The sequence below is a fragment of the Aulonocara sp. 'chitande type north' Nkhata Bay genome, linkage group LG8 (assembly GCF_057382095.1).
Source record: "Aulonocara sp. 'chitande type north' Nkhata Bay isolate Kocher_YH1m ecotype deep benthic linkage group LG8, A_spYH_male_GT1.1, whole genome shotgun sequence".
NCBI classification, from domain to species: domain Eukaryota; kingdom Metazoa; phylum Chordata; class Actinopteri; order Cichliformes; family Cichlidae; genus Aulonocara; species Aulonocara sp. 'chitande type north' Nkhata Bay.
The window spans coordinates 4,228,289-4,253,717 of record NC_141351.1 but is presented as its reverse complement, the minus strand read 5'-3'; the positions used below and the strand labels follow the sequence as shown (position 1 = coordinate 4,253,717).

General features: G+C 40.6%; 1 protein-coding gene across 2 annotated transcripts in view; it reads right to left on the bottom strand.

Annotated features, from left to right (window-relative positions):
• The window catches only part of slc39a11 (solute carrier family 39, member 11), a 166,540-nt gene that overhangs the window by 45,936 nt on the left and 95,175 nt on the right, over positions 1-25,429 (bottom strand). The window contains exon 5 of one of the 2 annotated variants that reach the window (XM_086304718.1): positions 20,960-21,101. In XM_086304718.1, coding sequence (XP_086160844.1) covers positions 20,960-21,101 — 142 coding nt within the window. The remainder of the gene's footprint in view (positions 1-20,959; positions 21,102-25,429) is intronic. The other variant, XM_086304719.1, reaches the window with a different exon arrangement.

Here is a 25,429-nt window from a genome sequence, read left to right as displayed (position 1 = left end):
GTGTTAGAATAATGTTCCAGATCACTCCAGTCTGAGCTGGAACAATGGAGTCGGTGCAGGCTACATAACTTTCTGCACCGACTCCATTGTTCCAGCTCAGACTGTTCATTGTTACCCAAATAACAAGCCGTGGGTGACTAAGGTCATCAAAGCCCTCCTCAACAACAAGAAGAGGGCTTTCAGAGGGGGCAACAAAGAGGAGGTGAGGAAGGTCCAGGTGTTACTAAAGGACAAGATCAGAGAGGCTAAGGACAATTACAGGAGGAAGCTGGAGTGGAAACTCCAGCAGAACAGCATGAGAGAGGTGTGGAGGGGTATGAAGACCATCACTGGATTCAGGCCAACCAACAGCAGGGGAGCTGAGGGAGGTGAGAATAGAGCCGACGAGTTGAATCTGTTTTTCAATAGATTCGACACCACAGTGTCTGCTCCCACCCCCACAACCTCACCTGCAGTCAGCCTGGAATCCAGAGCCACACCACTGTGCCAGCCTCTCTCTTCACATGTTGCCTCCTGTGAGATTCCTGACACCCCTCCCCCACCCATCACCTTCACTCAATACCAGGTTGAGATGCAAATGAGGAGACTTCACTCAGGCAAGTCTGCTGGACCAGACGGAGTGAGTCCCCTTGTCCTCAAGGCCTGTGCCCCCCAGCTGTGTGGAGTCTTTCATAAACTGTTTATGCTGAGTCTGAGTCTGCAGAGGGTCCCGGTGATGTGGAAGACATCATGCCTCGTCCCTGTACCAAAGACGCCTCGTCCCAGTAGCCCCCAGGATTACAGGCCCGTGGCACTGACCTCCCACATCATGAAGACCCTGGAAAGGCTCATCCTGGACCAGCTGCGACCCATAGTAAGACCACATCTGGATCCCCTTCAGTTCGCTTATCAGCCTCGTCTCGGAACAGAGGACGCCATCATCTACCTGCTCAATCGTGTCTACACCCATCTGGACCAGCCGGCGAGCACTGTGAGGGTCATGTTTTTTGACTTTTCCAGTGCTTTCAACACCATCAGGCCGACCATCCTGGGTGATAAGTTAGCAGCGATGCAGGTGGATGCTTCTCTGGTGTCCTGGATTGTTGATTACCTGACAGGAAGACCACAATATGTACGTCTCCCACAGTGTGTGTCTGACAAGGTGATCAGCAACACAGGGGCACCACAGGGGACTGTCCTCTCCCCCTTCCTCTTCACCCTCTACACCACAGACTTCAGCCACTGCACAGAGACATGCCATCTTCAGAAGTTTTCTGATGACTCTGCGGTGGTTGGATGCATCAGCAGGGATGATGAGACAGAGTACCGGGCTGTGGTCGACTCCTTTGTCACGTGGTGTGAGCAGAATCATCTGCAGCTCAACGTGGCAAAGACCAAGGAACTGATCGTGGACTTCAGGAAGACCAGGAAACACTTGACCCCTGTTTCAATCCAGGGGGTCAGTGTTGACATTGTGGAGGACTATAAATACCTTGGAGTACACATTGACAATAAACTGGACTGGGCTAAAAACACCACAGCACTTTACAGGAAGGGCCAGAGTCGTCTCTATTTTTTGAGGCGACTGAGGTCCTTCAACATCTGCCAGAAAATGCTGAGGATTTTCTATGAGTCTGTGGTGGCCAGTGCGATCCTCTATGCTGTTGCATGCTGGGGGAGCAGGCTGAGGGTCGCAGATGCCAACAGACTTAATAAACTAATCCGTAAGGCCAGCAATGTTGTGGGGATGGAGCTGGACTCCCTCAAGGTGGTGTCGGAGAGGCGGATGCTGTCCAAGATAAAGACAATGTTGGATAACACCTCCCACCCACTCCATGACATGCTGGTCAGTCACAGGAGCTCGTTCAGTGAGAGACTGAGATTACCGAAAAGCACCACTGAACGACACAGGAAATCATTCCTGCCTGTGGCCATCTCCCTGTACAACGCATCCACTTAACACACTGTTTGCTGCTACAGCTACACATGTTTCTTTTCAAAATATTTATTTATAAGTGACTTATGTATGTATGTATGTATATATATGTATATATTGTACTATTCTTAGTTAGCGTATTGTCTGTCTTGTCTTAATGTTGGTTTAAAATGGAGCACTGTAACAAAAAATAATTTCCCCCAGGGATCAATAAAGTATTCTGATTCTGATTCCAGTCTGCTTCAACCTGTGCCTAGGCCAGCGCTTCGTCAAAGAAGGTAAAAAAGGCTCAATGATAGCTGATATGATGTATTATCATATCAGCTATTCCACAAAAGGATCTGATGTTCAGTGCACTTCCATGTGGCATCTAGTTGTTTGTGGCATTTTTGTACCTGGAGTTCATGATTTCAGGTTCTTCCCAAAATTCCTGCAAGAATACAAGGTTATGTGCACACGATTATTTCACTGCCTCTATTGAAAATTACTACACAAGTTTAAAGTCACGCTAGCAGCTCCGTGAGGCTGTACTTAGTGTTGCATAACAAGTGTTTTAATAGAAGGTAATTTAAAATTTAATATAAGATAAGATAGATAAGATAAGATAACCTTTATTAGTCCCACACGTGGGAAATTTGTTTTGTCACAGCAGGAAGTGGACAGTGCAAAAGTTATGAGGCAAAAATCAGAATACAATAAGAATAAATACAGTACACAGCTGTACAGAATAGAATAAAATAATATACTATATACAGTAGAATAAAATAGAATAAAAATATACAATAAGATAAAAATAGAATACAAATACAAATACTATATACAACTGAGTAAAAATACAACGATGACAGAAAGGATTATTGCACTTAGTATTATTGCATATGTATGGATGTGTGTGCTTGATCAGTTAAAGTCTTTATTATGGAGTCTGACAGCAGTGGGGAGGAAAGACCTGCGAAATCTCTCCGTCCCACACCGTGGGTGCCGCAGTCTCCCACTGAAGGAGCTGCTCAGTGCTGTCACAGTCTGCTGCATGGGGTGGGAGACGTTGTCCAACAGGGATGACAGCTTAGCCGCCGTTCTCCTGTCACTCACCACCTCCACTGGGTCCAGAGGGCATCCTAGAACAGAGCTGGCCCTTCGGATCACCCTGTTCAGTCTCTTCCTGTCCCCAGCAGAGATGCTGCCGCCCCAGCAGACCACACCATAAAAGATAGCAGAAGCCACAACAGAGTCATAGAAGGTCTTCAGGAGTGGGCCCTCCACCCCAAACGACCTGAGTCTCCGCAGCAGGTACAGCCTGCTCTGCCCTTTCCTGTAGAGGGCGTCTGAGTTATGAGTCCAGTCCAGTCTGTTGTTCAGATGAACACCAAGGTACCTGTAGCTGTCCACAGCCTCAATGTCCATACCCTGGATGTTCAGTGGTTGCAGTGGAGAATGCTTGTGCCTGCGGAAGTCTACCACCAGTTCCTTGGTTTTACTGGCGTTGATCTGGAGGTAGTTCAGCTGGCACCAGTCCACAAAGTCTTGAGTCAGTCCTCTGTACTCCTTGTCGTCCCCATCAGTGATGAGGCCGACTATTGCAGAGTCATCAGAGAACTTCTGCAGGAAGCACTGGGTGGAATTGTGGGAGAAGTCTGCAGTACTATATTCAAGCACTAATGTTAGTAGGGTGATTTTCATAGACTTGACAGAGCTTCTCCTGATGCAGCACAGTTATTTAACAGGCTTTGTACTACTTACATTGATTAAAACTACTCTGTGCAGGTCCATGGAGTGCCCTTGCAATTAATTCACCTTCACCTTTCTATAATCTTTTCCCCCATCATTACTGCCTGCAACTTATTATTTTAATGGTACTAATTGGCAATATGCTGCAGATCCAATACAGTGCGAGTTTCCCAAAATGTTAACGAAATGTCTGCTATTTATTTGCTTTCCTGTTCCGGTAATTGCCAATCAAAACAAGTGAGGAAGGACTACAAACAAACATGGTGTCATAATGTACCAGTAAGCTGTATAAAAATGATATTTATAAGACTTTTAGGTAATAAAAATGGAGAAATATTTAAAAGCATAGAGATGGCTGCAGACAGAAAAGCCGTGTACATAAGATGAATGCAGGTAAATGTGCTGGAAAGGTTTTTGTTATTTTTATGAAGGCACCTGTGTGAATGTGTTGCTTATGTTACCTCAAGGGTTACTACAAACAATGCTTCTTTTGGTAAATGGCCTGTATTTATTTAGCGCTTTACTAGTCCCTAAGGACCCCAAAGCGCTTTACACATCCAGTCATCCACCCATTCACACACACATTCACACACTGGTGATGGCAAGCTACATTGTAGCCACAGCCACCCTGGGGCGCACTGACAGAGGCGAGGCTGCCGGACACTGGCGCCACCGGGCCCTCTGACCACCACCAGTAGGCAACGGGTGAAGTGTCTTGCCCAAGGACACAACAATCAAGACTGTCCAAGCCGGGGCTCGAACCGGCAACCTTCCGATTACAAGGCGAACTCCCAACTCTTGAGCCACGATCGCCCAAAAAGACTAATTATAAGATTTGTCTTTATTTGTGCTGCTTCAGAGAGAAACAACAGAGAATAGTTTGAAAAAGGGGAAAGATTTGCTCAATCAGCCAGTTTGTGAGAGAAAAAACCCCGTTGTGGATGCACATGTTTTTACATGTTGGACAGCATGCTGATTCAGTGGTTGCTAAGAACCCTGCTGAGATGGAGGAACTATAAAGACATGGAGATTTAACAGAGATGTCTTCAACTAATTAACTGCTGCCTTTTGCAATCCCTCCAAACTTCTCAGGATTGACGCAGTCCAGCAGTACAGGAGTACGAGGAGGAAAACAAGTTCAGGGCAAGCTCTTGGTTTTTAACTCTCTGTGTGAAACACTGAGCAGGGAAGAAAAAGTGAGGTAGATGAGAGTAAATAATACAGGAAGAGAGGTGCGCATGTGGTGAAACACTACATTAAGTTCAGTGTCTGAGATTTGTCTGTTTACCCCTTTGGTCTTCCTCTACAGGGAACATCCATTTCTCTATCACCTTCCCAAAACCTGCCTGATTCCTTCCTCTGAGGCTTAATAGAAGACGAAGAAGCGTTAGTGTCCCTCATCAAAAGAAATGAACTGGGCCAAAACACAGCAGCAGGAAATTCAGCGGCAGCAATGAGATTAGAGGAGCAGCTTTTGCCCACAAGGTTGTTTGTTTGAATTTAGAGCACCTGAAATTTTTAGAGTACTTCCATAACAGCTCTCGGGAAAAGAAATGTACCCTTCTGGGGGGGGGGGGGGGGGGGGGGGGGGTTCTTATGTTTTATGCTGACATGTAAGTTTTAGTTATTATTGTGCACCAGTGGTGTCTTGTAGATCGAAGTTCTATGTGAGTGGGCTCTAAAAGTAATTTGTGCCATTGTTCGAGTGGACTTACAGAGACATAACCAGCTGGTGGGTGGATGTTGTCCATATTTATCAGCCAGTAAATTGAATGTACATTTCTCTGAGCAACCTCAGTCTGCTATGGTATCAACCAACTCACCATAACAAGCATTTCAATAATATTTTGTCACACCTACAGGATAATCTACGGAATTTCATACATTTAGATACATTATAACAGAAAATAGTTCCACAGTATTGAAAACTGGATTACTAAACACTGGCTAACATGCAATTGGTGTAACAGAATATAATGTGCACTCACTTTATTAGGTACACCTGTTCTCTTGGCAGTAATTCAGTGCCTTTAGAGAAATAGGTACAGTTAAGACAATCTGCTGATGTTCAAACCAAGCATCTGAATATGGAAGAAAGGTGATTTAAATTAATTTCAGAAACTGTTGACTTTCTAGGATGAGATGGAGCACCACCATCTCTGGGGATTAAAGGGAAAGATCCAAAAAGGAAAAACTATCCATTAAGCAACAGTTCTCTAGGTGAAAATGCCTCAGTGATGCTGGAGGTGAGAGAACGGGATGTCCAGACTGTTTTGAGCTGAAGGCAACAGTAACTCAAGAACCATGGGATGCAGAAAATCATCCAATGAATGCACAGATCATCCAATCCTGATAGGTTCCAACAGCAGATGACCACACCAGGTATCACCTATGTCAACTAATAATGGGAAACTAAGGCTGCAATTCCAAAATTGGACAATATCTCAATTTCTTCTGCAACATTCAGGCGGTAGAGTAAACAACTTGAAAGTGTGTCTCACCTCATATCAGTGATTCAGGCAGTGGTGTAATCATTTGGGGATATTTTCTTGGCACACTTTGGGCCTTTCAAACACAGATCTAGCACAGTTAGTTTAGTCTTTAACATCTGTACTGAATGAAAAAAAGGGTCCAGGGCTGCTCAACAATGCTTGGGCCATAATTGCTAAGCCATTTGTATGCCACTTAAGGTTCAAACGCAGAATAACTAGCAGTCGGTTTACCTAATCTTTGCTAAAAGTTGCTTGGATAAAGTTTAAGAAGACTGGCCTACATATGTTGGATGTAAATCCAAACCTTTTTAGTTTATTCTCAACTTAACTGTTATTAACTTTGCCCAAGCTTTGCTAAAAATGCCATTCATGCTTTTTGTCATATTTGGTCCATATGCATTTTTTTACCGCATGGACCATTTTAGAGTCATAACAGTACTGCATTTTGCCAAAGTGCCACAAATATAATGGTGATATCCTTGAGCCATCAGAACAAGAAATGGCCCATATCTACATACTGTCTGAGAGACTCCAACTGTCATGCAATTATATTCAACTTCATCTTAAGTACCTTTTATTTCTTTAGAACTAGTTAGGTACCAATACAATCAGATTGATGTCAACTCTGATATTAGTGTCCAACACTAAAAACAAATAACAGATTATTGATCTTTTTCTGTCAGAGACACTTATTATACAATGAATTAAAGTCAAAGATTGAAACTTCTCTGAAGTTTCTTCTGATGAAAGATAAATCACTTTTGTCATAAGCTTTTCTTAAAACCTTTATTTATAGATTTATTTTGGTCTGTTTTCAATTATAAATGTTTAGAAATGTGTTTTTAACTCTCTCTTATCTTAAAATCTGCTTTGTTGAGCATTTCATTATGGCTGACTGATAAGTTCTTTAAAAAAACCCTTATTATAACAATTAGAGACACAAGGTCAGACAGGATTTTCTTTTTTTTATTCATGAGAATTCAGTAACGGGTACTGCATCTTAAGCAGTGACTTAATGTAATGTACAGGTATATGATGTGGCTGCAGCATGCATTAAGATTTCCCTTTGATCACAACTATGGCATCACTGCCCCCTCATTATAAGAGATTGGGCAAACGCTACAAATGACATAACGTTTTTTTTTTACGGAAAGACATCAATTCCTGACAACTACAACTATACCATTCTGGAACCTGCAGCATACTGTGTTCTGAAGAATTCACACGTAATCCCATTTGTCATTTCAAAGTAAATCTAAAAATTTAAACTGAAGCACTAACAAAATAGAGGCACACTTTGATTCCTCCCAATCTCAACTGAATTATTTAGGATGCTATGCATTAAGCATGAATGTGTATTTGTGAATACATGCATCTTTGAATCGAAACATGCTTACCAAGGGCTTTTTGCCACTTCAAATGCCTGGAGAGGAGCAGGAGGCAGAGAACTGATCTATTAAACATGTTTCAGGACTTGTGCAGTTGGAGAAATGCATCTACTAAAGCAGTGTTTCCCAACCATTTAATTTTAATTAATTGGTCCAAAAATACAATTTAATAATTACTACAAGTAATAAAATCATTGTTGGGCATCTGTGCTTTCAATGCAGTGACTGGTAGAGTAATTACTCTTTTATGTCAGTGGGTGGCAGTGGGTAGCGCAATATCACCTTGTTAAGTTAAGACATAGTTAGTGATGCGCGCTTTACATGGCAGCTGCAAGACGTACAACAAAGGAAAAACTGCGGACTACGAACTGTGCCCTGGACAAAATTCTAATCCAGAAGAGCCTAGTACCAGTGGTAGTCAAAAGACAGCAAAAACGGTGAGCTCGAGGCAATACAGTGAAAGTTGTCTTTTGTTTGGATTTACTTTTCACTGGAGATCGGACTGCACCAACTCCGTTATGTTTCAGCTTTTATGCTCCTTATATCTGGAACAAACTCCCAGAAAGCCTCAGATCAGCTGAAACACTCAGTTTATTTAAATCCAGGTTGAAGACTCACCTATTCTCAGTTGCATTTGAATAAAGCACCAAATCCGCACTTAAGCTTAAATGTCAAAACTTACATTTTAACTACTGATTTTATCTACTGTTCGGATTTTATCTGTTTTGATTTTATATACTGTTTTGTTTGTTTGTTTGTTAATTAGTTTGTTTTTTTTGCTTGTTTTAATCAATTTTAAATCATGCTTTTTATTTGTTTTTGTTTCTAATGTCTCTGTAAAGCACTTTGAATCACCTTGTTGTTGAATTGTGCTATACAAATAAACTTGCCTTGCCTTTGGTGTGTGGAGAAAAGCTCTCAAACAGTGCCATGGTCCCAAGCAAGCTTAAACGCCTGTATGTCTTTCTTCAATTCCTGCCAGAATATCATCTTTGTGTTCATCTAGACAGGCCCAGGTTTCACACTGAGTGAGTATAAACAAACTGAGAGACTAACTTGCCATTATATGTACTGTATTAGGCTACAATGTGTCATTTTGGAGCAAGTTTGGTTGGTGGTGTATAAAATGTGCCGCGACTCAAAAAAGGTTGAAAAACACTGTACTAAAGCTAGTAGAGCGAAAGATTGGCTCATTCTGTTTTAACCAAGAAACAAAACATGATCAATCCAAATTGTACCAACGATTAGGTATTCATAGCCACAGGTGTGGCATTGGTATGAATATTTCAAATAGCTCAATGAATCCAGCTGCCATCAGTTTCTTTCCTGTGCTATTGTCACAGATTTTTGTGTGATGTATCAAATGTATCAGCTGTGTCAACTACATTTTAGACAACACGGAAGTATACTAAAGTAAGGACACCATCATTCCCTACTGTTTATCAAAAGAATTAGTAAGCAAGCCAATGTCTTGCTTCTGCACTGCACTTTTATTGAACACTAATTACACAATAAATGTCATCAATCTCTTCATATTTTTGCAAGATGATAAATGTTGTATCCAGCATGGATGGAGGTTTTACTCCTTGGGGAAAAAAGTTAAAGCTCTCTGTTATGTAAGTAAAAGTGGAAATTTTTAATATGGCCATGTCAGGGATGGGGCCTTGGCCGGAAAGCTCTAGAAGCCCAAAACACCTTACAATTGGGCAGCCTATAAGAACAAAGCTGGCATAAAGGGAGGGTAGCCTCAAATTAAGAGAAGCCAGAAAGTCTTGTTTCAGACACAAAATGAACTGAGAGGCTGGTTCATTTAGTTGATGATTAGTTGATGTGAACACTGTGCTGGTCTATCATTGTGAAGAAAAAGCTTAGCATAAAAGCAGAGCTGCTGATTTATCAGCCGATCTACATCCCTACCCTACGAGCTTGGAATAGTGACCCAAAGAACAAGAGCCTAGATACAAGGCAGAAATGAGCTTTCTCTGAAGGGTGGCTGCCCTCTCCCTAAGAGATGCAATGAAGACTTCATCCATTCAAGAGCCGCTCGTCCTCCACATCAAAAGGAGGCCATTGAGGTGGTTTTGGCATCTGAATTTGAATGTCTACTGGGCGAGCTGACAGCACGTCCTACAGAAAGGAATCCCTGAGGTAGATCAAGGGTAGACTGGACAGATTATGTTTCTAGGCTGGCCTGGGAATGCCTCTGCGTTCCCTGGGATTAGCTGGAGGAAGTGGCTAGAGATAGATACCTAACTTCTACCAGTAGTTTGTGTACTCTGCACACCCATGGTACCCTTTGCCGCATCCAAGAACGCAAAGCCTGCATATCGGAAGGCATTTATCTCAAACAAGCTGCATACACCTGGTAGCTGGGTCGGATCATGTTTAGACCATAAACAAAGTGCTCTGATGTATGCAGAACCAGACTGAGACCATCTCCTCCAAAGGGTCTTGGTGTGGTTGTTTAGATCCACACCTGAGTGCAAGCTGCAGTTTAAACCAAATAGACTAAACACTGCAGGTGTAAACACCCTGAAATATTGAATAATGCAAAGCTGCTATTACTCCAAATGGCCAAACTTTCTCTCTTTAAGTTGTCTTGGCTCAAGAACTAAATATTTAGACAAACTCAACATCAACTCATAAGTGGAACTATTAAAAAGTTGACTGACTCAGCATCTCAGGCACTACTAGCTCTTTTGCACTCACATTACACTACTATTCATACCACATATTCCCTTTCTTTATTATACACACTTGTAAACCACTGCACACATTAAACAATGATATCTGCAGGCCTACTTGTTGTTCCTAGAGTATTTAAAAGTAGAATGGGAGGCAGAGCCTTCAGTTTTCAGGCCCCTCTTCCGTGGAACCAGCTTCCAGTTTGGATTCGGGAGACAGACACTATCTCTACTTTCAAGATTAGGCTTAAAACTTTCCTTTGTGCTAAAGCATATAGTTAGGGCTGGACCAGGTGACCCTGAATCCTCCCTTAGTTATGCTGCAATAGACGTAGGCTGCCAGGGATTCCCATGATGCATTGAGTTTTTCCTTTCCAGTCACCTTTCTCACTCACTATGTATTAACAGACCTCTCTGCATTGAATCATATCTGTTATTAGTCTCTGTCTCTCTTCCACAGCATGTCTTTTATCCTGTCTTCCTTCTCTCACCCCAACCGGTCGCAGCAGATGGCCCCGCCCCTACCTGAGCCTGGTTCTGCCGGAGGTTTCTTCCTGTTAAAAGGGAGTTTTTCCTTCCCACTGTTGCCACAGTGCTTGCTCATAGGGGGTCATATGATTGTTGGGTTTCTCTCTGTATCTATGAAGCGCCTTGAGGCGACTTATGTTGTGATTTGGCGCTATATAAATTGAATTGAATTGAATATCTCAAACATAATTTAAAAACCTCAGAGAGATGGTCAACGATTCTAATCCAAGTGATTTACAATACTGGATCAAATTACACCAACAACAAAATGCTTTACATGTTCATTCATTCTTCTTTGCCTTGTTTTATTCCATTCACTAAATCTTCTGTCACGTCAGCCACTCCCAACCATTAATCAGTTGATATTCTCCGTGTCTCTGCACATTTGCATCTACTTCCTTAATTAATCCAGTCATTATTTATACCGCAGGTTTACTGTTTACCCTTTATCTCATCTCTGGGATTTCTGCAGCAGTTCTCTGTAGTCTGTTTGCATACTGATATTGTGGAATGATAGCAATGCCTAAAATAATTTTACGCATTCTATATTGTGTACGAGTGTTCACAATGTTCAGTGTCTGGTAAAATGTTCATTGTTTAGCAAAATAGTTGGTGGTGAGCAACGATGTTGTTTTGATTTTTATGACCACAACTTTTGACAGCAAAGCCAGGCTGTTTTGATTGAACGTTCTCCTTCATATGCCTGACATTGTTACAGTGTAACTGTACTGTACTGGGCAATGAAATTATGTTGCACAAACCTGTGATTCTGGAGAAAATGGTGAGCATGCTCCTGGCTGCACTTCTCTGGGGTTAAAAGTTGTGTACTGAACTCCTGTTTACCCACTATGTTGTAGCTGGAGACCCAGCTCTCATCCCCAGTGATGTGCTCTGACATGAAGGCTCGCTCAGTTTGAAACAGAAATTGATCTTTGCTCTCCTTGGCAGAACAGGATTCCTAAGAAAGTTGCATGAGAAGATAATCTCCAAGGGGAGACTGCAAACATCAGGTATGGTCTTTGAATTTTGACAAGGTTGAATTCACGGAAGGTCTTGATTCATTCAGCCCTTTGTCACGCGATGAACCAATGCAAAATTCATGTGGCACAACAGAGTTTTTTTTTTAAAAAATGAGCTATTATCAGCTATAAATAAGATCTTTTTTGACAAGACTTCCAATAGACTGATATTGGCAGATGCCCACAGTTATGTGAAAAAGAAAGTTTTCACCTTGCAGACCATTTGCAGTAAATCCTTGCTGCGTCCGTGGGAATTAAAAAGGTAGCAGACAGATGCTGCTATTTGATTAACTCATCAGCAAGTATGACTACAGGACCACCTCTGGTCTGGAGTATTCAGATGTGTGGTAATACAATGCCACAATCTTCTCAGAAGTGGATGTCCCAGCAAATTCACTTCGAGGTCAACAGGCCTAAATGTTAAAGTTTGTAACAGCACCATTAGAACAAGACTGAGAAGTGTGGCTTGTATGGAAGGGTTTCCAGAAGATAGACTCTCTAAAAAGATTACTGCAGCATGGCTAAAATTTAAAAGCTGCATTTGAGCAAACCACACGACTTCTGGAACAATGTCCTCTGGACATATGAGAAATGATTGACCATAATGCACAGCACCATATTAGCACAAACCAAGCACCAGCGATAGTGGTGTGGCTGATTCGAGCTAGTTTTGCAGCCACCGGTCCAGAGCACTTCACAGTCATTGAGTTGATGATGAACTCCTCTGTTGATAAAAAATATTGTGGACTCAAATGTGGGGACATCTGTCCAGCAGCTAAAGGCTGCTGAAACTGGGTCATGCAAGAAGACGGTGATCCCCAAGAACAGCAGCAAATCTATAAAACATGGCTGAATCCAGACATCAGCCTCACTGAAGTAATGTGGTGGTATTTTAGGGAGCTGTGTATGAATGAAAACATAACTCAATCAACTCAACCAATCCTGAAAAGAATGATGTAAAAAACCTATGAAGTCATACAGAAAATAAATACCAGAAGTCACTTCTAGCAAAGACAATACTTCAAATTCATGAATCATGTGGCTATGCTACTCTTTAGGAATAATTAGCATGTTGTTGAAATGCAAATTTAAATGTCTGGTGTTGTGCTTAATTGTTCTGTGGAGGAAGTTCTTCTCTAAAAATAGAAGATTAATTCCCACCTCTGAACAGATGCCCATCTCAGCAATGGAAATGAAGCATAATTAAACTTCCAAGCAGCTATCAACCTGCTTGGGAGATTAGAATAAAGACAAAAATGTAATGCACACCTTCCACATTCATATACCACACATCTAAAGGACTGGAATGAGCTTTTGGTTTGTTCATCTTCTGTGATGACTAAAAGGACAACAACAACTGCTTCCAAAAAGTCAAAAGGTAAGATTTCAAATAAAGATAAAGCCCAAACCAAGAGGAAATATCCATAAATTAGTCAAGAAATTAAAAAAAGAGGTCCCCCAAAAAAAGAGCCCAAACACCAATCATCAGATCACCAAAGGACACTGAAAGATAAAGGAAGCATTGATTGAGAGGATGCATGTAATGCTAAAATAAAATATTGATTATAGCTTAAACATGAGTTTCTACACATGAACCTAAAGAGACATTTATCAATAGCTTTTGTCTGTAAAAGAATCATAAATAAAAGCAAAGCCTGACAAGGTCAATCTTTCAATAGACATGAACTGGAACCTTTCGAAAATCTTTAAAACCGGGCACCCTAAATGTCTTTGAAAGTTTTTTGGAGTTGAACGCACTATTACTCTAGACATCTAACCAAGAGCGGTGTCTAAAGTATAAAAGAAAAAAGCTGTCAATCATCTTTTGTACAGCTTGCTTGCAGAAGCATTTGCTGATATCTACAGCATTTACACCTTCCTCCGCTCCTAACCCCATTAAGGTGAAGTTAAAGAAGACTCAGTGGCCTTGAATGCAAAAGAAGCCTTTAGATTTGAACCTATAATGACACCAGGAGCCCAGAGGCTACAATCATCTTCACCTCTGCAGCTGTTGTACTGTGCAGGAAGACAGGGATTCTGATATTAATCTAAAATAAAACATAGTTACTCTTTTGATCTGTTGTGAAATACTAGTACTGGGCAATCCTGCAGTTTCTTTATATTTTGCTAGAAAAATGGGAAATAAGTACAGCTTATTATTGAAACACCCAAAGCATAGTGTTCAAGGCAAAAACATACTAAAGAACTTGAAAATCACCATTTGGCAGGATGACTGCTATTCTTCAACACAGCCTGAACTCTCTTAGGCAAGCTTTATGTAATTTATTTCAGAAATAATTCTACAGACTTCATTTCAAAGCTTTTCTTTGGATGCTGGCAGGTTTTTTTTGTCTTTTTCATCATGACCTTTGAGGCATCTTTGTTATGGTTTTGGGGACATCAATCCATGACTGACAGTGTCCCATTGTGTGTTTTTCCAGGAATTCTTTTTTGGCAGTGTATTTGGGATCAATATCAATATGACAGATGTTTTCCAGGTGGTATTGTACGGTGGATAAAAATGTAACGGTACTTTTCTGTTATCTGTATCATCTGCTGAGACTGCACTCAGTACTAACAAAGAAGAACGTAGCACGAACAGCAAAACAGGAGGACGGACGAAAATGGGAACGAAAATTTAAAAAAAATGTGAAAGCATTTCAAAGAAAACAAACAAAGTTAAATGCAGGCTGTGCAAAAGCAGAGATTTCCTTCCATGATAAAAATGTAAAACTCAGTTAAGTTAGTGCGCCGTGTTGATACCTTGTTTTTGGTAATGTTTGTACAGTAATGTCTATGTTGGCTTACCTGTCGGAAACTTCTCAGGATGATGCTTACTAAGCGAGCACCATTTGTGAAATGTGATAGTTAACCGTTAAACAGGAATAGCTCCACTGTCTCCTAGTTTTAATGAATTTAATTTGTTGTGGGGTGAGACAACAGGATGATATTCACAGACTTGAGCAAATGAGCTACTGGAGCCTATAACAGGAGGTTTGCCCATAGGAAGCAACCATAAGAGTTATTGAAATAATCGTAGACTAATCGACTACTACGAAAAATTGGCAGTTTAGTCGACAACCAAAATCTTTAGCTGCAGCCCTGATCCCTCCATCAAACATGTTGACACTGACACAGTCTAGTTCTTGTGCAATGTAACATACTTCTACCTTTCCTCCCAGTCATTCTTCCTTAAAAATAGCTTCTTGACAGCCATCCTTCCACTGAATGAGACCATATCTGATGATGTTTCAGTAGACAGCAGATGGATCAACAGAAGGGCCTGATGCATCTCTCAGGTCTTTGCTAGATTTTCTCTTCTTTCCATATACAGTTCACCCTCTGTAGTTTTTTAGGCATAACATTTTTTATTTTGTAATATTTTAAGTACACAGTGGACGCCATGCTGAGATATGCCAAGTTTTAGCAAATAGCTCTTTAGAATACCTTGTTGGTGTAAAAAAACTATTTGATGCCTGTCAAACTGTGTTATAATTGGTATTTTTGTATATTCAATTTCAGAATATATTTATTTATTTGCAAATAGAATGGCAGTACCAAACTCCGAAAGATATAATTTAAACCTGATTGAGTAAGATGCCTGTTTTCAATGCTTGAATAATTCATAGGTCAGTGTTTAAAAAATCTTTTGGAAATGTTCAACAATTCATGGAAAATCTGTGGGAAAAAGTGCAGTCACTGTCAAAAGAAAACTTTCAGAAAGCCTGCTGCTCACTAACACAAGTCTGTGTCCCTGGAAGCAAAATACGAAGAAATTGTAATTCTCTACTGCAGACTAGCTATGTTGCATCCTGAATAGCACGTCGGGCCTGCAGTGACTTAGAGACCTTTTGATGAGGGCTGGTCTTATGCTCCTTTCTGTTTACTGTATTGGCTGACTGACTTCAGTGCCCTCAGGCAAGCCATGAGGGAAACTAACTGATCCATAAGCCACACCGAAGGTAGCTTGAAATATATATTTACTCATTTGGTGGACTTGGTGACTAAAGCAGGGATTCACTGTCAGTTTTGAGTGTTTTATCACTTTTGTCACTTTTTGTCTCTTAACACATTTAGCAGCCATTTAGGTGCTGTCCTTACAACAGTGAAAATGAAACATGTTTTACACTGTATAGAAATGCCTTTTTATCTTTAAAGAAACCAACTGAATAACACGGAGGTCACTGTGACAATGACGGAAATAAAGAGGAGTGAGTGAGTCAGAAAGTGACTCACAGGAGCATACGCAAACACGAAGGAATTCAAAATATAACTCCATCTTCCAAGCACTTTGCAATCGCTCAGCAACATCCAGGTTGAAGTCAAACTGTTCCTGGTAGCAAGAACAAACTTCCCAAAGTTTTATGTCAGCAGGGAAAACAGTGTAGTAATTAATAAGAATACAGGCTGCACTGTTCAATTTTCAAAGACCAGCCAATGCTAATGGTGACCCACTGAGGTGGCACTTGTTTTATTTTAGTACCTATAGTTCAGGTGCAGTGTGCTCTAAAAAAAAGCGTATGTTGCTTTGTATTTTACAAGACTATAGCACTAAAGCAAGCACATGCAGGTTACTGCCACAACTTAATATTCCATAAAAACTGTCTCAGAGTTTGAAATAATGTTTTGTGTTTAATCAACGCCTTTGGGCACTGCCATTTTTGTTGTCTTGTTAATTAATCCGCTAGATTTGCTGGCATGCAATTACAGTGGGGCAAAAAAGTATTTAGTCAGCCACCGATTGTGCAAGTTCCCCCACTTAAAATGATGACAGAGGTCAGTAATTTGCACCAGAGGTACACTTCAACTGTGAGAGACAGAATGTGAAAAAAAAATCCATGAATCCACATGGTAGGATTTGTAAAGAATTTATTCGTAAATCAGGGTGGAAAATAAGTATTTGGTCACCTCAAACAAGGAAAATCTCTGGCTCTCACAGACCTGTAACGTCTTCTGTAAGAAGCTTTTCTGTCCCCCACTCGTTACCTGTATGAATGGCACCTGTTTGAACTCATCATCTGTATAAAAGACACCTGTCCACAGCCTCAAACAGTCAGACTCCAAACGCCGCCATGGCCAAGACCAAAGAGCTTTCGAAGGACACCAGGAAAAGTATTGTAGACCTGCACCAGACTGGGAAGAGTGAATCTACAATAGGCAAGCAGCTTGGTGTGAAAAAATCAACTGTGGGAGCAATCATCAGAAAATGGAAGACATACAAGACCACTGATAATCTCCCTCGATCTGGGGCTCCACGCAAGATCTCATCCCGTGGGGTCAAAATGATCATGAGAACGGTGAGCAAAGATCCCAGAACCACACGGGGGGACCTGGTGAATGACCTGCAGAGAGCTGGGACCAAAGTAACAAAGGTCACCATCAGTAACACACTACAACGGCAGGGAATCAAATCCCGCAGTGCCAGACGTGTTCCGCTGCTGAAGCCAGTGCATGTCCAGGCCCGTCTGAAGTTTGCCAGAGAGCACATGGATGATACAGCAGAGGATTGGGAGAATGTCATGTGGTCAGATGAAACCAAAGTAGAACTTTTTGGTATAAACTCAACTCGTCGTGTTTGGAGGAAGAAGAATACTGAGTTGCATCCCAAGAACACCATACCTACTGTGAAGCATGGGGGTGGAAACATCATGCTATGGGGCTGTTTTTCTGCCAAGGGGACAGGACGACTGATCCGTGTTAAGGACAGAATGAATGGGGCCATGTATCGTGAGATTTTGAGCCAAAACCTGCTTCCATCAGTGAGAACTTTGAAGATGAAACGAGGCTGGGTCTTCCAACATGACAATGATCCAAAACACACCGCCCGGGCAACAAAGGAGTGGCTCCGTAAGAAGCATTTGAAAGTCCTGGAGTGGCCTAGCCAGTCTCCAGACCTCAACCCCATAGAAAATCTGTGGTGGGAGTTGAAAGTCCGTGTTGCTCGGCGACAGCCCCAAAACATCACTGCTCTCGAGAAGATCTGCATGGAGGAATGGGCCAAAATACCAGCTACTGTGTGTGCAAACCTGGTAAAGACCTATAGTAAACGTTTGACCTCTGTTATTGCCAACAAAGGTTATGTTACAAAGTATTGAGTTGTATTTTTGTTATTGACCAAATACTTATTTTCCACCCTGATTTACGAATAAATTCTTTACAAATCCTACCATGTGGATTCATGGATTTTTTTTTCACATTCTGTCTCTCACAGTTGAAGTGTACCTCTGGTGCAAATTACTGACCTCTGTCATCATTTTAGGTGGGGGAACTTGCACAATCGGTGGCTGACTAAATACTTTTTTGCCCCACTGTAAAATGAGGTGCTAAGTTTGTGCTACCCTAAGAAAATCCCAGATTTGTGTTTTCTTTTTCAGATTCAGCCCTTATTAGATGAGTGTCAGAGAGGGGCTGGAAGAAGAAGAACCCAGCTTTAAATAATCGAGATAATTGAGAGAATCCGTTGCAACAACATCATGGTGTGGTACGGGAACTGCACAGTACAGCAACAGAAAGCCCTGCAGAGGGTTGTGCGCACAGCTGAACGCACTATGGGAACATCTTTACCAGCACTGCAGGACATCTATGCTGAAAGGTGCAGATCCAGGGCCATCAGGATCATTAGGGACTCCAGCCATCCCGCCCACAAACTGTTCAGGCTACTGAGGTCAGGAAAGCACCTCTGTAGCCTGAAAACAAGAACAGAAAGGTTCAGGAGGAGTTTTTACCCACAAACAGTGAGACTCCTCAACCAAAACACAAACCGGACGACATGATGGACAATCTCACACACAGTACATAATTTGCATTTTACTTTTCTCTCTGAACCTTATCCGTACCTTATTATATATATCTGTACTATGTAAATAATGTATATTTTTATAGTTTTTTCATTTAAATTATTACAGTACAATATCCTGCACGTCATGGATATATACTTATAAGCACAAACATATGGACTTTTACATTGTTTTTTATATTATTTTTTACTTTTTAACTTTTGTTTCTCCCCCCCCCTCCCTTTTTTTTAGTTTATGTAAAATCCTTTTTAGCATGTCTGCACAGTCGGGGGGAGTACTTTTTTAGCCAGGAAAAACATTTCACTGTATGTTGTACCAGCTATAACTACATGTGACAAATAAATAAAGAATTGAAATTGAATTGAATAATCATCCTATCCTGGGTAATTTAAAATTGGCATTACCTGCATACATATTTTTATCTTTATCTGACAAGTTGTTGAATTCTTATGTTAATGTAACTTTGCCTATTTCAGAATTTCTTTTTTAATCTTATAAATAAATAAAAACTTTACATATTAATGAGTCAGGCCCTTTGGGTCACCTTATATTGCATGGAAGGAAGGTATTTTTCTGTTTCCTATACTCATACTCAGGATATCTAGACGTTTTGGTCCAGTTCAATCAAACTCTGCTGTTTTTTCCCATTTGATTTGGGTTGTTTGAGCTGGCAAAAAAGCTGTCAATCAAAATCTGACTAAATAACTCAAGCAGAGAGACCCTGCTTTTCAGGCTGTCTCTATTCTGGTTTGACTGTATGCTGAAAACAAACAATATTTTTTTAAGGGTACAAGTAATTCATGATTTAAAAAAACCCCAAAACCTTTGTAGGTGATCTATGATAAATGACAGGAGGTTGTGCACTCAATACCTCTTAAAAAGTCAATGAAATGCAGCATCAACACTTTGGGTATAATTAAGATTTTTAAAAAGTCCTTGTTTTCTTCCTTCCTTCTACCTGACCATTACTTTTCATGAGTTACGGTCTTGACAATTGGTGCTGGTGAAGATTTATTTCTTAATTGGGTTCATTGTGACACCAAAGAAAAATAACTACATAAGGCTTATAATTAGCAGCATGACTCTATTTCATTTTCACCATTTGCTCTGGTAGTCTGGTTCGAAATCAACAATGTGTATGATTCAGCAGAGCCCCTGCTGTGCTTGGAATTCATAAGAACGCAGAGCGACAGTTAACAGCTTTTCAGTGCAGGAATAAACAGAACATAACATGTGAATGAAAAGCGAACTTATCTAAACTATTACCATTACCAAAAATAGTACCAATGGAGTTTCCCTGAAGGCAAGACGCATGTTTAGCGCGCCACAAACGCAACAAACCAGCTGCTCTGAGCACAGTCAGCACAGTATAAACAAGCACTAGTGTTGTATTATCCTAGTAAGAACTTATAGGTAAGTACATGTAACAAATGTTATACAAAGCCAGTATATCTAAATATATTGTGTATTTAGCTAAATACCGAAATACACAGACTAATATCTAAATACACAGACGTTCACATTAACCACCTACATTGAGGATCCAGCCACAACCAGGGTGCCTCCACCAGGCAACCTGTGCAATCATCTTTAAATTGAAAGCGATTCACCAGAGGTTGAGGCTGTTGCACGTTCACCTCTGGATGACCAGGTGTTTGTTGTAACCTAACAGCAAAAAAGTCTGACTAAACCATATCAGACAGTCTATTTCCCTCCAAGTGAGCCAGCATTTATGTTTGCTATTTTATGTTATGTTTTTGCTGCATTTATTTGCTCATTAATTTTCTACCTTCATTAGGCAGTTGTATGTGGGGTGTCACTGCTCAGTTGCTATAATATTACTCTGATATGTTAGAAAATCTTTCTTACTCATGTTTTCTGCAAAACAGTACAAAATTAGACTTGTCTCTGTCTTGCACGTTGGAAATTATAATTTATGTTAATTACAGAACAACCTACCCATTATAAACCGATTCAGACAAGTGTGACAATTTACAATTAGTATGTAGGACATTACGTTATAAGGGAATAGCATTCGGAAAGATGATTGCTTAAAGGAAGGTTTAGTGTTGCAGCCAAGGATAATTTCCCAAGAGCTGTCAAGATGAAAACACCATTCAGCCACAAGAGCACCCAGTGAGGATTACAGGTGATGAGATAAGGCAGGTAGAAAAAGAGAAACAGAAAAAACAGGACAGCAAAAAGAGAGCCATCATAGAAGCGCCAGGTCAGGTTTCAGACAGCCAACCAAATGCAGTCGTTTTTCCTCGATTTTGCTTTCTAATGCCTGAACCTCTTTTGCAACTGCAACCAAATCATGCATTTGAAACAAAGAGACTAAAAAGGTTGCAGCTACAAAGACTGCAGCCCAAAAAACAGCTGATGTGGGTATATGAAGGGAGGCTTGCCTGAGAGATGTCCAGCTCTACCTATGCTGATGGTCATATCATCAGAGTCCAGGAACTGGAACGGGGTATCCTCTGCTTTTTCTTTGTGCCACTTGGAGTCAGAGGGCAGAGCCAAGGCACTGTGGGGGTCCGTACCAACACCCTGAAGATGACAGAAAAAGGTTTTAGCTTTGGTTATTGATTAGCCTAGAGCTGTGAATGTCTGTATACATTTGAGTTTAGAATGTTTTGCAAAGTTGACAAATCAACAGAATGAATTGTGCAGAAATGCAGTGCATATAAAGAGACTCAGTGTTCAGTGAGCTGTAGATGAACTTTCTTAGCATCACCATAACATTTTCATTAGTATTTCTGATTTCAGTGAAGTATTAGAGATGCATGTTTTCTAAATATATTTGCCCTACCTAATTAAAACTGAATATATAAAATCGCAGGACCATCTTTTAGGGCATTGTCACTTAAAATGCTTGTTAGCACTCTGTCTAGTGCATCGCTTCACATTGTTGACAAAGAGCTGACATGTTTTTCTACTCTGATTAAAGTCCAGTGAATGCTGTGTCTGAAAATGATATAGGAAACATCACACTGTTGTTGTAAAGGGAAGCAATTCCAATTAAACCACCGTTGAAGCTCAAAATTAGCATACATCTCAGCTTTGGTTGGAGAAAAGTGAATAAATAGTTCAACTTAAGATTACATAGACCCTGAAGGGAATAGGGATAGAAATAGAAATGCTTCAAGTGCAAAGTAAAGGGCTTAGCATGAAATAACTTATTCAACAAAATAACAGCAGTGATGAACTTTGTAGCTTGCATGTTTTTAAAACAAATCTGGCTTGTGTCACGATTTGTTGAATAGAGAAGTTAAGACCCAAGTGCAGGACGGAGGAGGCAGACCAAATTAACAAAAGACGAGCTGTTTATTTAGGCTAATCCATAAAAGCTCAAAACACAATCCATGCCATGAAGCACAATATCTAACAGACCTCAGGAGAACGTGGAGGAAAATCACAGTGGGCAGGATAACAGACACTGCAGCAACAACTGAGGAAAAGACAGGACTATTTATACACGCAAGGTGATTAGGGAAATGGAGACAGCTAAGGCAAACTACACACAGGTTTAGTCAAGACAATCAGCCGCAGGAGGAACTCAAACAGCACAAAACACAGGAGACAACTAACAGAGTAAAACAAGAACTGAATTTAACAGAGAGAAACACTAAAGGGGCTGATAAACTCCATAAATACTAAGTTATGTTGGAAATGTGGGAACACAGCTTATTAAAAATAATATTTTTAGAAAACTATCATTCCGGGGTAAAAGTAGGGGCACTTAAAAATAACAAAACCCCACAACAAAACTCACACAAAGCAGGCAGAGACACTTCATGAATATCTTCATAAGGATTTGGTGTTTGTGTTTTATTCCTGCTTCCTTTCCTTTCCTTGTTTCTTTCTGTTTTTATCTCAGAAAACTGTAAAGTAATTGCGTAAAAGTAGCTGCATGTTGAAAATCTTCCATTAACAACAAGCAATCTCCTGCACGCGCTCACTAACTGTTCAGGGAACGCACATTTTTCCTTAGCGGCGGGTGGTTCCCAGGCAGTCATCCACTGGTCTCTAGACCAATGTGACTGAGGCCTTAGTCTACACTGTTCACATAATATAGTCTACGTGATAGACAATTTTTCAAAATGACCACAACTCTTGAAAAAGTTATTAATAGTAAACCTGTAAGTAGCACAAGTTAGAATACACTAAGCTAGTCGTTATCAGCAGTTTGTGCAAGAGAACGAAGTTAATCCTTTATCTCCGTTACAGTCCAGTCCTTACGCATCCGTGAGTGATGAATAGTCCAACCCATGTCATTATCTAGCCAATTAACTTATTTCAGACATTTCCAGTCTTCAGTGCTGCAGTGTCAGTGAAAGCAGTAGGTGAGGGTTAGGAGGAGACAGGTGTCATTGACAAGTAACTGGATTTTATTTCAGTGCTAAAATTTGTATACTGAGGAGATCAGAAGTTCTATATCCATATTATGCTTTCCAAAATGCACAAGTTAAAATTAATAACAGACGAGTGTTTTACAGCTGAATACATTTCACGTTCAGACAGACTCATGTGTCAGAGGGGAGACGGCTGACTGCAATTAACCCAAACACCTCTGCTTTCACTGTCACAGTAAATGTGTTCAGCTCCATTGTGCTACCAAAGAAATGGCAGCAGTGCTGAGAGCATAGCACATGAAACCAGTAGTCTTGGTTTGTCTACATGCAGTACAGAACGTTAGATTTTCACTCGATTTCTTTTAATTCAGCTCATTTAGATGCAAAGTTTTTGGTGGGAGAACTGTTTCAGCGCTCATCCAAATGTTCTTGAGTTCTTCAGTCTCAGCTGACTGCAGGTTTCCCCGCTTTAAAAACTCTACAGTTGCATAACGATCAAAACCAGCATCATTGTACAATAATGAGACACAAGATCATTGATGATTGTTGATATGCAAATTGTCTCAACCATTAAGCAATGGCCATGAGTACTATTCATGTACTATTCATAGTCTGGGGAATGGCTGCAATCACGCACTGTAAAGATGGTGAAAGATGTACCCTTAGGGTCCCTGTTCAGTTCAGAGATGGCTGTTTCCATTTTACCCAAATGGCTTCCCATCACTCTCTGCTCGAATCATCCTTCCTGCTAAGTATGTGCATATACTCATTGTTGAAGAGTGGCCACTGGACTGTAGCTGTAAATAGAGAACAGTGTCCCGGCGTGATGAGGCAGCTCTTTTGTGCTGTGCCATTTAGCCAGAGGGAGAAGCAGTTAATTCCGTCTATTCCTTTGTCACAAGGGGTCAGTAGCTCAGAGTTTTACTGCAGAAGCCTTTCAAAATTTGCATCTCCAACTAGAATTGAACCAGCAACATTTAGCTTTCCAAGTGAGCGTGTTAACTAATGCAAAGGAAACACACAGGTAAAAGAATACACTATATACATGACTCTGGCCGGGGGCCCTGAGCCTTAGGGAATACCAGCTTTAACACTTGTTTTCACTTGAGCTCTTTGTGTGTTATATCTTTGCTCTTCTTCACAACTAATTCAAGAACCAAAGCAGCACATGCAAGAGTGGAGTTGCAGCATCCTGATGACATCTAAATTTATGCTGCAGTGGAGGATGTGAATCACACCCTAAATACTGATCCCTATGTGTTAGTTTATGGTATACATCAACTTTCAAGTGTCCCCATTACTGCTGATAACTTCAGTTTAATAGCGCTAGCCTTTTGGGAAAACCTTCAGTTAGCGGAGACTGAAGAAGCCACTTGGATGAGTTATGAAATGTTTTTCCCACTGAAAACACTCGTGTCCACATGAACCGACACAACTTTATGGGAAAGCGGAATAATGATGATGCAGAGATGTTTTACACAGCCAGAGTAGCATAACGGCAAAATGACAGTCATCAGTCATCTTAATCAGTTTCATTGCCTTCACAGTTAGTCTGTTGCCATACTTAGGAATAAGACAGGCATAAGACACTTAATTAACAATCATTCAGGGCTACATTCTTCCGAAGGATAAATAATCATAAATAAGCTTTTTGTGATCTTTGCTGGCTTTTTTGAAGAAAAAATGCTTCAAAAGTGTGTCTGAATCTCTTTCAGAAGAAAAGCAACATAAAAGGATGAAACTTTAACAGCCAACTTAGTAAAAGTACAAAATAAATAAACCGGGTTCCATGTCAGGCACTATCCAAAGCCAAAAATAACATTACACTGAATGAGCACCACAGACAGATGGAGGCTTAATTAAGTAGTTTTAAAAAATGGCCACTTTGCTGAAAACAGAGTCCATATATTCATTAGCCAACCATTAGATGAGTAATGTCCAAAAAAACCAGCTACTCCTTCCCCGTTTTCAAGCAAAAGTGAACAGAAAAATGACCCGTGCTGACTACCACAGATAACTTATATAGACACCATGAAGTACATCGCTTATGTTCTCTACATGTTAGTACTTGAACCACCAGTAAAATGTCATACAAATATTTTTAAGATAAATTTGAAACTTTAATGTGGGAATTTTCAATCAGTCTTAATAATATTTTCAAATTCGGAACATTCCAGTATGTGTGTGTCAATCGTTCCCTATAAAGCTACAGAGAGTCTGACTACAAAGCTCCTGTCACCGGCGAGTGTTAAAGTAAGCTCCACTGGTAGAATAAATCCATATATGAATCCTCTTCAATCCCAGAAGAAAGCACATCAAAACCAGCATGCGCTGCTTACAAAAAGTATTCACTTCCTGTTGAAGGCTTCATGTTATATTCATGCAACCAGAACCCGGTTTGCATCCAAAAACTGCTCCAGCACTGCTGATTCTCCAGATGGGTGGCACAAAAATATAAGTAGAAGATAAGCAAGAACTAGATGAGAATGAAATTATGGAGTTAAAGCAAAGTGGATCACATGA